Raw genomic sequence first — 14,932 nt, 5'->3', positions numbered from 1 at the left:
AAGGGGACAATGGCATTGATATACAATGAAAATAGAGTTGGAGGAAGGATGCACCCCATCATACTCCCCTTCGTACTGGGATTTTGTCAGTAAGCTGCCCCTGGTCCCCCCACCTGAGGCGTGCATATTCTCATGGAAACGTATTAGTAAGGAAAGGAGGTGGGGTGGAATTGGCAAGTCGAAAAGGACTTCCCACAACTTGTTGCAAGGTGCTAAATAAAACGCAGATTTTAGATCCACGAAAGCAACATAAAGATTTCCTTTGCCAATTAAGACAGTTTTCCAGTATAAGAGCAGGAATCTAAAGACCTGGTCAATAGTGGAAATTTTTGTACGAAACCCAGCTTCCAGAGGGCTGAGAATGTCATGCTGAGATATCCAATCCTGTATCTTCCCCAGAAGGCAGTGGCAGAAGATTTTTTGCAGACAGTCTAATAAGCTGAAAGGTCTATAATTACAGGGCAAAGATCTATCACCCTTTTATGGATGGGTAAAACAAAGCCACCCTTTCACGAGTCAGGGATTGGAGCCCGCTACATTGCATTAGATAGAATAAATCTAGACCAGGCACCTACATCAGTCAAAAACAAGTCTGCCGGGACACCATCTGGGCCAGCTGCCCTACTGCGCTTAAGGGCACCTAATGGAAGCCCAACATCAGAAAGGGTGAGCAATGAGGAGTTGAAAAATCAAGTGGTTGAACAGTGGTGATGGGAACAGCCCAGTTCTGCTCATACTTTGCACTAGAACAATCCTTAGTGTATAGTTGACTGAAATGATTAACCCACTCTGATGGAGCAATATTAGTCTCTATGCGCAACACACCATTATCAGGGCCTCGCACAGCCAAGGACCAAAATCTCACACAATACTTATCAGATGCAGCTTCATTCAATGCAGCCAACCATTTCTCATTCTGCATACGCTTGACTTTACAGATGGCAGCCTTGTACGATTTTCTGGCTTTGGGGATCAAGGCTATATCCTTCATTTTGATAGCTTTGACCAGTTGTTTGTTTAAGGCCCGGCAGTCCCTATTATACCAAGAATGTTTCCCTTTGAGACTTTTGCCACCAAGGTTACCACCTACCATGAAATGGACTGCAATACTTTCAAAGCAAAGACCATGACATGGGACTAGTTGTGCATTAGTTGTAGAGCCCACCTTAAGTTGTGCCAGCCAAGACTTCAAAACAGCATTGACACAATGTAGAATATCAGGCAGGGCTACTAATTGATGCCACTTCAAATGTCTTTTGTCATTGGTCTTACTAATATCCGTTAGTGGTATAATAGGAGTGCTGGGCACAGTCATTTGGTCACTTTCAGCAAGCATTTGGACAGTGAGTGGATTATGGCCACTCTCTATTCTCTCAACAACTGCCATGTCAATGACCAAAGGCCACAATCTCAAATCTACTAAGCAATAAACGATTCTGCTTGTATGATTAGTTTTATTGTAAGTATGAGAGTCCTTATCATCTGATTTAGTTCTGCCATTAAGTGCTCTAAGCCCAAATTCCACAGTCAGGGATTTTAGCTGCACAGCTGTTTGGGACCACCTATTTATGGGAGGGATATCTAGGGATGGAACACCCTACATCCGATCTTTCTCATACGTGGAGCCGAGATCATTCCAGTCTAAAGACTCGAAAGTGACATTGAAGTCACCTGCTACAATAATTTTAGAAGATCGGGGGCACTGCCTAAGAAAAGCTTCCAGCACGTGGAGCGTGCTGGAGGATACGCCCCCGTGGCCCCTCTTGTATAGATATTAATAATAATAATTACTCCGGGCTTCGGTCCAAATGATATCTGATTGCCTAATATATCAATAGAGACAATGGGTAACTGTAATATATCACAGTTTAATGTTGTTCTAACCCATGGAAAGACCAAAAGAACGGGTCCAATGCTCATGTTTCCTGGAAAAGGCAGAGATCGGAATACTCAATAAATTGTTCAAAAGCTGGCGAGGAGATAGTAGAACTTAAACCTGTCACATGCAGGAGACAAGGTGTACCCGTGGGCTTTAATTATGCTCTGGGAGGGGACTGTATACCCCCTCTCTCTTAAAATGACACACCCCCGGGTTGGGAGGGATTCCTACATCCCCCCTTCCATTTGAATTTGACCCTGGAGACTGGGGTCTCTAGTCTAGGCCTAATGAGAATCAAGATGGGTGGCCCTCCTCCCCTTTAAAAAAAATATAATGCCCCGGCAATAGGGTCTTTGCAACCCTGTGTCACACATTTCAAAGGACATATGTGGCATGGGGTTGGCAGGATGTATGGGGTTGGTTGACTGCAGGTGTGTTTGGCACTGAGCCTGGCCATGGGCCATGTCCTGTGGCCAACCCCCCACTGTGCGCGGCCAAAGACCAGGTGCAGCGAGGGGGTGGCTACCTGCAGGGAGGGGTTTGAATGGAGGGCCTGGCTGCATGCAAGCAACAATAAGCCTATGCGCTTCGTGGGGTTAACTGCCTCTGAGAGTGGGCAACTGCAAGCCTTACAACCAAAACTACCCTCTCCCACTGTGTACGATCAAAGGGCAGGCATAGAGGGGGTTCGGCTTTACGTACAATAATGAAATATTAATTTGCATTAAAGAAACCCTAAAAATTCACTGAAAAATAAAGTTTAAAGAGATTTTATAGTTAGGTCAATATATCATTGGCAACATCACATTACAAAATAAAAAAGAAAATAGAAATTCACCAATTTTAGCTAGCAGAGCTGACTAGAACTTGGGCCCCTGCCTTGCACTGCTTATGACCTCACATATTACATCACTCATAACATGTATGACATATTTTATAACATCACTGCAAATTACATCACTGATGACACCATCCAATGGGTGTGTGCTTTTTGTTCATAGTTTACATAGAAGAGGGGAACTACCATATTGGCTAAAACAGTCAGGCTTAACTTAAGAAATGTGGGAAGTATTTATGCAGCACTTCAAACAATAATGAAGTGAAAATACACCATGAGAAAAATCCCACACCAATTCAAGAAATGGAGTATGGTGTAATAAATTATTTGAGATCAAAACACCCACAACAATCACTAGAACCAGACATATGCAGTTTTAAATATTTAAGTGAAAACAGTGCTTAGAAACACAAAGCAGCAACTGTGGTTATCTGGTTGCACCGGACCAGGACAAAGTCACAAGTGCAGGTTGACTGCCATGGACTGCAAGCTAGGCTCAGGAAACAAAATAGGGCTGCTGAACAAAGTCTCTAAATCCTGGTTTGTGGAGCATTGCAAGATACAAGCGGTTCTGAGGAAGCTGCTGCGTTGCAATGCAATGCCCTGTGTCATTGTTGAGGATGCTGTTGACAAGGGTCTTGTGATGCAAAGGCCTACATCAAGGATGCTTCACGCAGTCATTTTTCCAAAGAGACTGTGGGCTGCGATGTGAAGTCCTGCATCAGGGATGCATTTATCTCTGGTGGTTGCAAGGTGGAGCTGCAATGAGATGTGCGGTAATGCATCAATTCTGTCCACAGAACCACAGCTAGGCCAGCAGAGCACCTTCAGGCCCTCTTCCAAAGGTCCAGGAAAGGGGTGGCACCATTTTAGGGACAGGACTTACAGCAGACTGAGTCAAGGTCGGTCCTAGAATGTGGAACACTCTTCCAGAGTCTCTGAGAAACTGATCTTCACTCCTTACATTTTGTAAAGGCCTGATGACCTGGTTATTTTAAACAACGGCCAAAGTTCATCTTAATCTCTGCTGAGCACTAGGAAACCATCTGCGGGTAGCTGTAGTGCTTTACAAAACCATAAATAATAAGTAAATACATTAATAAAGTGCTGGGTTCCAGATAGTTGAAGCCTTTTCTTTTCTTGAGGCTCTGATCCTGAGACTCTGATCCGAAAGCCAGCCATTTAACCCTTGAAGTCACTCTGGTGGTTCTGGGAAAAAATATAGTTCCAGTCCTTTTACAAAAACAGCAGGGCAGTAGGGAAGCAGGGCAAAAGAGTAGCAGCCCTTCTTGCAAAGCAGTACAGCAGTCCTTTTAAATCTCCCACAGGTTCAGAGGTATACTAAAGGGTTAGATCTGAGGTCCTACTATTTATACCTGGTGCCCATAATGAATTAGAAAAAGTTTCTGGAGGTTTCCAACCCTAGGTATTTGGAATTCCTAGCCTCCGCTGCCCTGCTTTCAGCTTGTCTGGGGTCACAAAAGACTGATGTCAAAACCACTTGTGAGTATACTGGACAGAGCCGTTGATGTGCAAGTGTGGTAAGTGAGCGCTCCTCCCCTTCACCAAGTCAGAGGTGGCCCATCCAACAGCTAGTTCCCCTTTGTCTCACTGTCTAGGAGCAACACTCAAAGACTAACTACAACACTAAGTCAAGTCAACCAGGATACAGGCTGCAGGCACCAAATGATTGAGTCAAGAAAATGCAAACATTCTAAAAGTGGCATTTTCAGGACTGTAACTTGAAATCCGACTTTGCCATTAAAGAAGGTTTTGAAGTGCAATTGTTTAGACACTAAACTTGAGATTCTTACCTGCTCCCAATTGAAAGTTTTCACTTAGTAAGAGGGTCATTATGAGTTTTGCAGACAGAAAAGGCCGTCTGCCAAACTCCCGCAGACAGTTTGCCACCACTGGGGTCGCCTTCCCACTGGCCCCATTAAGAGTTTCCTGCTGGGTCAACGGGCGGATACAATGTTTCTACCCGCTGACTTAACAGGAAACACACAAGAGCATTGTCTCTAGCTCATAATAGAGTTGGCGGGAATGCTGTTGTGCGTAGGGTGCACCAGCACCTGTCACGATTTTCACTGTCTGCAAAGCAGACAGTGAAAATTGTGACGGGCTGGCCAGGGGGCCCCTGCACTGCCAATGCCAAGTGCATGAAACTGCAGCACACTGAAGGACTACAACATGCCAATGGCCTTGGTACCAGTATCTCTTCATGTAACTACTCTTCTAAGATCATAAATCAGGCCCACAATAGAGCATGGAATAACCATTGAGAAGCGAAGTTGGAACCTAAAACAAGATCTACTGAGGATACTTTGACATGTTTGATCACCTTTACTCCCAGTTCCAATTTCATAGAGTGTACTTTTGTAAAAGATTGAGCTATCCTCTACTCAGGATGCCAGGACATTCCTCGTCCCCTTTTTACATAAAAATACCCCAAAACTGAAGGACCTTCCAATACACGCCAGACAAAGGATGAGACCTAAGCAGAAACAACACACCCTCTGGAACCTCCCACCAGTTACCGGTCATTTTCCCTGTGCATCCTGTGGGGTATGTAATTTGACTAAGGTCACAAAAGAGATCCATCTAAACCAGAAGAGCACACCAATTGCAACATGAAGAATTGTGTATGCCTCATCACTTGACCATGTGATCAAAAATATGTGGGCATGACCATAAGGTCTATTAAGACAAGAAAAATAGAGCAATATCTCAATCAATCAAGGAATTTGTAAAGTGCACTACTCACCCGTGAGGGTCTCAAGGCACTGGGGGGGGGGGGAGCTGCTACTGCTCGAACAGCCAAGTCTTGAGGTGTCTCCTGAAGGTTAGTAGGCCCTTTATCTGTCGCAGGTGGGTGGAAAGAGTTTTCCACGTCTTGGCGGCAAGGTGGGAGAACAATCTGCCACCGGCAGTCATTATGTGGATGCATGGAACGGTGGCAATGGCAAGGTCAGCGGAGTGAAGCTGTCGGGTCAGGGTGTAGAAGGAGAGCCGTCTGTTGAGGTATTCTGGTCTAGTGTTCTGCAGTGCCTTGTGGGTGTGGGTGAGGAGTTTGAATGTGATTCTCTTGTTGACGGTGAGCCAGTGCAGGTCTCTCAGGTGGGTTGTGATGTGGCTGTGGTGGGGGATGTCCAGGATGATGCGTGCAGAGGCGTTCTGTATGCATTGCAGTCTTTTATGGAGCTTGGCTGTGGTTCCTGCGTAAAGGGAGTTGTCGTAGTCCAGTCTGCTGCTTATGAGGGGTTGAGTGAAAGTCCTTCTGGTTCCGGTGGGGATCCATTTGTAGATCTTGTAAAGCATGCAGAGGGTGTTGAAACCGGAGGAAGAGTCAGAGTTGACTTGCTGGGTCATTGATAACGATGAGTCCAGGATGAATCCCAGGTTGTGTGTGTGGTCGGTGGGTGTCAGTGTGGTTCCCAGTGTGGCAGGCCACCAGGAGTTGTCACAGGCGGAGGGGGTGGAGCTGAGGATGAGGACATCAGTTTTGTCAGAATTCACTTTCAGGCAGCTGTTCTTCATCTATTCGGCGATGGCCTTTATTCCTTCGTGGAGGTTGGTTTTGGCGATGGTGGTGTCCTTGGTGAGGGAGAGGATCAGCTGGGTGTCATGGGCGTATGAGACAATGTTGAGGTTGTGAGATCCGATGATGTTTGCGAGCGGAGCCATGTAGATGTTAAAGAGGGTCGGGCTGAGGGACGATCCCTGGGGTATGCCGCAGATGATTTTGGTGGCTTCAGAGCATAATGGAGGGAGGCGGACTCTCTGGGTTCTGCTGGTGAGGAAGGAGGTGATCCAGTCCAGGGCTCTGTCGCGTATCCCTGCGTCGTTGAGGCATGTACATAGTGTGTGGTAGCACACAGTGTTGAACGTGGCGGAGAGGTCCAGGAAAATGAGGGCCGCAGTTACGCTGCAAATGTAACACCCCAAAACGGCCTACTCACTTTTTAAACTCCAATCATACTCTTGATGACCTGAAATGGACCATGTGAGAGGAAAATGACCTGTAACGCCGATCATTACTATTTAGAAGAAAGCAACAATTGGTCTTCTGTCTCTATACTCACACTCAGGGGCTCAACGATGACATACATGTGAATGTATTTCTGTCAGCTGAAGTTTCCCTCTACTCCGGTCCTTTTCTACACTGAGCCATTTGCTTAGGGGACTTCACAACAACACTTCATCTGAGCCACTTATGACTTTGCAACAGTGCTGTAACTATTTTTAGATGTGAAGCTACATTTGTTAATTGTCTCCTGTATGAGACGATGTGCCATCTACAGGTATGACTCTCATACTATGTATCAACATTGACTTATGTTTGTTAGATCAATGAGGCTTAAATATTCTTTTTGAGTTTTGCAGTAGAAAAGCTGTATACAATAATTGGACTCGTGAGACACACCCTCTGCTTTATTCAATATTAGTGAGGGTGTATGTAGTTTGTGTTGCCTAAGTAACACCTTATATGGCTATCCATACTAAGACACCCACTTGCACTTTACATTAATAAGGTTTTGCATACTTGGGCATAAATACTTCCTCCAGGGCCATACACAAATGCGGGTGCATATACAAGATACATCTAATATGGTGATCTATGCCACCGCCCCTATCTGGTTTTGTTATACATACATGCTTGTACTTTATGTCTGTAAGGTCATCAATCTTTGGGTAAATAACATCCTCCAGAGTCATACACCAGTGAGGGAGTATTGGTTGTTTAACTTGACGATCCATGCCACCACTCCTTGCAGGTCTGGTTATATCACACCCACTCGCCCCTTATGGTAGTAAGGTCACACATACTTGGGTATATAATATTTAAGGCTGACATGTCCTATCAAGTTTCACTTTTGCGAGGGCATATGCACTTGATCCCAATTGAGATACAACTAATATAGCAGCTTGAGCCTCTAATTTCTTTGACCTTCTATTTTCCCGGTTGCCGAATGTGTATTTGCGCATGTGACAAGCAGGTCTCCACACTAATCAGAAATCCTCCTCACATCAGATTGACCGCCTCTGGTATGACCGGTCCCTCCAACATGACGGCTCACGTCATTCTGATGTGTGAGCCTGCACCTGATCTTGATTCCAGACAAACAAAGTGGGGTAGGTCTCTGACACACTCCACACAGGGCCACGTGAGTACCTTAATTATTTTCCAATTTTACTGCAGCAGTGCGCGTTACTCTGCTTTTGACCTAAGGTGCCTGACAGATTGATCCAATAGGGTAAGACCCTCACCCTCAACTAATGGAAAATTATTACCCTTTGGTCATTTATGTTTTATGTTGTATGTCTGTACTATACCATGGTGTTTTTAACAGTTTATGCATGTGTGGTCACCTGCCTGGCCTGCTGTGTGTGCAACCACTAATCACTTGAAAGTGAATTTTTGCACCTTCAGCATGCAGTGAGGGGACACTTGAAAATCACCTGAAATACAAAGAAGTGTCAACCAATATGTTATCTGAGGTGACACTTAAAATTATATTTTTCATTTGTTCTATTTATCTCTTCTAGGTTGGACAATACTTCTAGAGGTATTTTATTTGTTAGGGAAACTCCAATTATCACACACCCTATTTGGATGAAGGGTAGGGATCTTCCTGGTCCATGAGAAACACCATGGATCAGGCTTGACCAACAGGTGTGAAACATGTCAACCCTAAATAAAGCATATTAAGGCTATCTTGGTACATTGAGGCCATGTGATAGCACTTTTCTTTTTGATTCTATTTCTGTCATATAAATATTAAAACCATTTAGGTACCCCTTGCTGCAATAGCAGGCCGGAGACATATTTAAAGGGCTACTTAAATGGGTGGCAAACTGAGTGCTGCAAGCTTACTACACCATTTAATTAATTTGCCTTCCCTGGGTACACAGGGACTCAACAAGTAACTTAAATGTGCCAATTTCTCCATGATTAGAGGAGAGAGCACACACTCTTTAGCACTTGTCGGAAATGGTAAAGTGCACATATCAGATTCCTAAGGCCAACATAAATGAGATCAGCAAAAATGGAAGAGTAAGACAAAATGTTTGGGGGGAGACCACCATAAGGCTGCTGGTCTAACACTCTTCATGAGAGATGTGTATTGTACTTTGTAAAGATATATATGTTGCCTAACACTGATGGGGCACATCTGCAAAAACACTGGGACTTATGATGACCAACTCTGTAGTCAAGTTGTGCATATGGTATTAACAAATGTTATTATCCCCAAGCTATCACTGTCCTCACTTAATTGGTAAATCATCAGGTATAATAGTTGGTTCTTGGCTTGGCTTTTTTTTTGCTTCTATTAACTCCATCTTCAATACCTTCAAGGCTTATAGGGCACTATTTGAGTGTATAACGTTTTGCCTGGGTTAGATATCTATCACAGGTCTGACCCATCCCCAATTTCCATGGAATCAGGAGTGTCTAGATAGGTGCATGAACATGACGCTTCATGCCTTGCAAATTATTATTACATGAATTGACTGATCAAGAATGCAAAGAAACGACAGTCACATAATTTCTTGCCAGAGCTTGCATCTTACTTTAGCACTTTTTTGGAGGAGTGACCTATGAGCCTAGGTTTCTCATATGCCACCTCCACAAGAATTATGACTGTTCACACATTAAGGGGCATATTTATACTCCGTTTGCGCCGAATTAGCGTCGTTTTTTTCGACGCAAATTCGGCGCAAAACTAACGCCATATTTATACTTTGGCGTTAGACGCGTCTAGCGCCAAAGTATGAGTAAAGAGCGTCATTTTTTTGCGTGAACGCCTTCCTTGCGTTAATGAGATGCAAGGAAGGTGTTCCCGTCTAAAAAAATGACGGCGACGCAAATGCGTCGTATTTATACTCCCGGGCAAAAATCACGCCCGGGAGGTGGCGGGTCAAAAAACCCCGCATTTGCGCCACTATTTAACGCCTGGGTCAGGGTAGGCGTTAAGGGGCCTGTGGGCTCAAAATGAGCCCACAGGTGCCCTCCCCTGCCCCCAGGGACCCCCCCTGCCACCCCTGCCCACCCCAGGAGGACACCCAAGGATGGAGGGACCCACCCCAGGGACATTCAGGTAAGTTCAGGTAAGTATAATTTTTTATATTTTTTAATTTTTTTTGTGTGGCATAGGGGGGCCTTATTTGTGCCCCCCTACATGCCACTATGCCCAATGACCATGCCCAGGGGACATAAGTCCCCTGGGCATGGCCATTGGGCAAGGGGGCATGACTCCTGTCTTTACTAAGACAGGAGTCATTTCAATGGCGTCTGGGTGTCGAAAATAATGGCGCAAATCGGGTTGAGGCGATTTTTTTGCCTCAACCTGACTTGCCCCATTTTAAGACGCCCTAACGCCATTTTCCCCCTACGCCGGCGCTGCCTGGTCTACGTGGTTTTTTTCCACGCACACCAGGCAGCGCCGGTCTGCTTGCGCCGGCTAACGCCATTCCATAAATACGGCGCCCGCATGGCGCTTCAGAATGGCGTTAGACGGCGCTAAATTTTTTGACGCTAAACTGCGTTAGCGCAGTTTAGCGTCAAAAATTATAAATATGGGCCTAAATTTCCCCATCTTCAACAGTCGGAAGCCATAATGAAGGTTTTTGATGACTGGAACACTAGTAGCATTGCAGGGTAATGGATTGTAGTGGATTGTGCAATTCGTAATGACTGCTGTTATTCTGGCACTCTTAAAAGAGGTGGATTGTCATCAAATGTTCTTTTAGCCCTGCAGTTTGAGCATATAGAAATCTACTAATCAGGTAGACAAACACATTTTCATATAACTGCAAGTGCTGTGGTAGAAGGATATGAATCACTGCCTGTTGTAATACATCACTTCCTGCTTCTGAACCGTTTCGCTCTTTTCTGTAGTTATCAGCTGGTAGTTCCACATTAAGTAATACTAACTGGTAATTCCAAGCTCTGAACCCCTGGGGACAGTGTCCCACATAACAGATGTATTTGCTTAGGACTTAGAAAAAGCTAGTAATCACAGGTTCTGCAGCAGGATATAACATTTGTAAAAAATGGGACATATTTATAAGCCCTTTTTCTGCACTTTTGCACCACACAATGTGGTGCAAGAGCAAACAAAATGCAGAGAGAGACTAATAAAACAATGCAAAGCCACCTTAAGTGGTCCTGCGTGGCTTCATAAATCTCGAGTAAAGTAATGCAGCGCAAATCGCTGTGTTGCATAACTCTGCACAAGGGAGGGGTTTCCATGGGTGTTTCCAGGCAACATCCATGGTTTCTGAAGCATTCCCAGATTTACGAGAACAGGTAAGCATGGAAATGTGCCAAAAAGACACACCTCTCCAGGAGGTGGGTAACAAGGAAAAATATCATTCTTTCTCCCCGTTTTTTTCTGTAGCACACATATACGGAGGAAAAGCCTGTGCAGGAGGGTGCCCGTTGTGCACCAGCACAGGGGAAAGGACAGGAGTACTCCGTATCGCTTTAAATACAGTGCATTGTTGCCCTCCCCAAGTGATGCAGACTTGCTGCACAGCATCTTGCCACTTTGTCATAAATATGCCCAAATATTTCTGAGAATGGGAACCAATGCACCCAGATACCATTAAGATCATAATTGGGACCTGAAAGACGTGAAAAACAGGAAAATACGCGTTCTATTGATGCTTATCCTAATATTCACATGTTGATAACAAATATGTTACAGGAGTGGGGTTTTAAGAGGCAGTGCTTTAGTAGTCATCTTATTGATCTGAATTGTTTCCTTGGTAAACAATTAGGGGACATACTAACAAAACCTTTTTCTGGATTTGCTTGTGCAAATTAGAAAAACGTGCATTGTGTAAACCTGTATGCTCTCAAAAGGGAAATTGCATGTATGCAGATTGGAATGCATGTGCACAATTGCATTTTTAAATGCAGCCCACATTAAAAAAAGGTTCTCTGGAGCCTAGTGTGCTGGGTGAAGCTAATACATGTACTGTAGAGCTTAGTTAATCTGGCCCCTGAACTTTAATTTTATGTCTGATGTTTGATAGAAACACCTGATTTACTTACCTTTCATGCAACACAGGGCAGCAAGCAAATATGCCGCACTACGTGATACAGAGAGCAGAACTATACATATGTACTAAGATATGGCACATTTCTGCTCCCTTATACTGCTGGCACAACCTGTGTGCTACCTAGCACCAACGAAGGCACCTTTGCAGAATGCTTCAAATGTGCTTGTATTATGGGCAGGATTGTTTTGTGCAGGAAAGGATACCTTACCTGTGCAGGAAAGGATATATTACTGCACAAAAACAATTCTTAGAGGCTTCTTCCTGTTTTTGTGTACGCTGCAGAATGAAACACGCAAAAAAAGAATAAGCAAGAAAGAGAGAGAAAGATAGCTCTTATTTCTCCTTGTTACACAGCTCTTTGGTAGATGTAGGATTTTGGTGCAGTCCCACATTTACTACCTTTGGTTCATCTGGGATTGCATTAAATTCCATGGGTGAATTCACAGGAACGCCCATACAACACCAACAAGGAAATGTAATGCCATTCAGCACAAGCCACTTCCAAATCGACATTTTTGTGGCTTTGTAAATCTGGATGAGCATTTTGCCTAGTGGCCTCGTCAAAAAAGTGGCACAACCACGACGCAAAATGATAGGAAATCTGGGCCGATCCATGAAGTATTGTTCAGTCGTATTAGAGCTCATGGATACCGTTCTTCGTATACAATAGCAAGTGGCCACATTTCTTTATGTCTTGTGGCTTGTGTTTAAATGAAAGGAACCCAGGATGAAAACCATGAAGCACATGGTGCAGCCTTCCTGCAGTCAGCTTTGAGCAATAGAAAGCTGCCCTATGCATCTCCTCTGCGCTGCAGATTATCCTGGAAATACAATAACCTATCCCTAGACATCCAAGATGGTTTATTGCTCATAAATAGACTGATAAAGCCACTCAAAGACAAGAGCGGGATCAGTTTGTCTATTTAAATAAGACCATCATTGACTTTGCTTCTCTTCAAGGAAATTGCACCGGATGTATATATTGTGTGATTAGCCGCTTCTCAATTTTAAAACCTCGATTTTGAATATTTCACATTTTCAGCTATTTCTTAGATGCTGATTTCCTTTCTTTCATATTTTTTCATTGATTTGGGGTAATTATTAAGGACCTGTCACTAAAGAAAGGAAAATTAGATTTAAAAAAATGCTGATCTACCACCCTCTTCACATACATCCTTAGTTTGAATGTCAATTTCAATACAAGATCAGTTTTCCTCTTATAATTGACAAGAAATACTTTACGAAAATCATCTCAGTTTTTGTGAAGGGAGCACATTCATTTCACGCATATTTCATTGCAATATCTGCGGTTTTGAAACCGTATTTAATTTGCACTGCAGTTCCTAAACTTCAGTAATAACTCAGTTTATGTCTTTAATTATTCCAGCATATCAAATATGGAAAGACAAGAAAACGCTACTGTGTGGATAAATTTTATACTTTTAGGACTCACTGAGAATGAAAATCTCCAGGTGTACCTCTTTGCAGTGTTTCTGATGGTCTACACCACCACCGTGCTGGGCAACATTGGCATCATGGCCCTTGCCAGGATCTCCCCCCGTCTACAAACTCCCATGTACTTTCTACTCAGTAACCTGTCTTTTGCAGATCTTTGTTATTCTACTGTCATTACCCCCAGAATGTTGGGCAACTTCTTGGTGGAATGGAAGGTAATTTCGTATGCTGGATGTGTATCACAGATTTTTTTCTTTCTCATATTTGCAAGTGTGGAAGGTCTACTTTTAGCCGTAATGGCCTATGATCGATATAATGCAATTTGCAGTCCACTGCTCTACCAAGTTATAATGACTAAGAGACTCTGCAACTCTCTTGTTCTTGGGACATATACAATCGGCCTTTGCAACTCCCTGCTAAACACATGCTGCTTCCTCAAGTTAAGGTTCTGTGGACATCATAGGATCTCCCATTTCTACTGTGATATCCCCCCACTGCTGAAGGTGTCCTGCTCTGACACCTCCCTCAATGAAGCTTTGCTGATGTCTTTCTCTACTGTCATAGGAGTGGGCTCGCTCTCTATAATTGTTGTTTCTTATCTTTACATCATCTCCAACATCCTCAAAATCCACTCCTCACAGGGAAAACGTAGAACATTTTCTACCTGCGCATCTCACTTTCTCTGTGTTAATTTGTTCTATGTGACAGGTCTTTTTATGTACCTGAGACCTAACTCCAGTTACTCCTTGTCTCTGGATCGCGTGGCCTCGGTCTTCTACACAGTGGTGATCCCTATGTTAAATCCTCTGATTTATAGCCTAAGGAATAAAGAAGTCAAAGAAGCACTTAAAATAGGAACATCAAGAATTCTAAACCTATTATCTACAATGTAATGTGCAAAAGAAAAACATTCTGTGCAATTTTACATTGACTAGACACTTTCTGAGGTTCTGTGTTATTATGGTATAATCCAATAATTTATATCTCATTAACCTCATGGGATTAATAGCAGAATCAGGTTCCCTGTGTCCCCCTTTATGTTGGGTTACCTAACTTGAAAACGTTATTTTCTTCAAAGTGCAGGTAACAATGGGCATTTCTCTGAATCAGTGGCTTTAAGGACTCCATGGCACTTACCAATATACTTGGGATTTACTAGATTTGCTATATAGTCTGTCACATAGATTGCAAAATGTGAACAATTTACTAAAAAATATTGTTTATAGCTCAAATGGATGAAATGAATACTGCCACAGAATGCGCCAGATATTTTGCTCTTTTGCCACTTAATGTAAATGTTCTTGCTGCATTCGTTGGTCATCCTTTACACATGACCCTAGTAGCCTTGACAAGGTTCTCCATTATGGTTTGCAGGTTATAGTCGTTCTGACAAAGCAAAGGCTCTGTAGAAAAGCTTGGGTGAGCTTATTATGATGGCATTATGGAATATATTCTATATTTCACAGCTGTCCCTTCCTGCACAAAAACAGGAACGATCTTCATGGGGACTGTGACGGCGCTCCCTGGCTTGGTTTGTGGCCGCAGGCTTGCCCTCAGCCGGCAGCCATCTTCATGGGGGACACAACGGCATCCTCTGACTTTTCTTCTTGGCGGGCTCCTTTCCAGTATTTTTGCTGGGAGCGCAACGACCTCCCCAACTTATCCTTCTCTGTGGGGTCCCGGGATGC

The 14,932-nt window shown here is 43.7% G+C and overlaps 1 protein-coding gene across 1 annotated transcript in view; it reads left to right on the top strand.

The window, feature by feature from the left end:
- The window catches only part of LOC138287032 (olfactory receptor 5J3-like), a 42,970-nt gene extending 28,833 nt beyond the window's left edge, over window positions 1-14,137 (top strand). Inside the window, exon 3 of the mRNA XM_069227393.1 lies at window positions 13,177-14,137. Within this exon, the coding sequence (XP_069083494.1) occupies window positions 13,177-14,137 (961 nt within the window). The remainder of the gene's footprint in view (window positions 1-13,176) is intronic.
- Window positions 14,138-14,932: the final 795 nt, after the last annotated feature.

Source organism: Pleurodeles waltl, chromosome 4_1, assembly GCF_031143425.1.
Source record: "Pleurodeles waltl isolate 20211129_DDA chromosome 4_1, aPleWal1.hap1.20221129, whole genome shotgun sequence".
NCBI lineage: Eukaryota > Metazoa > Chordata > Amphibia > Caudata > Salamandridae > Pleurodeles > Pleurodeles waltl.
Note: the sequence above shows the minus strand (reverse complement) of the source record. Positions and strands in the feature narration are given on the sequence as shown.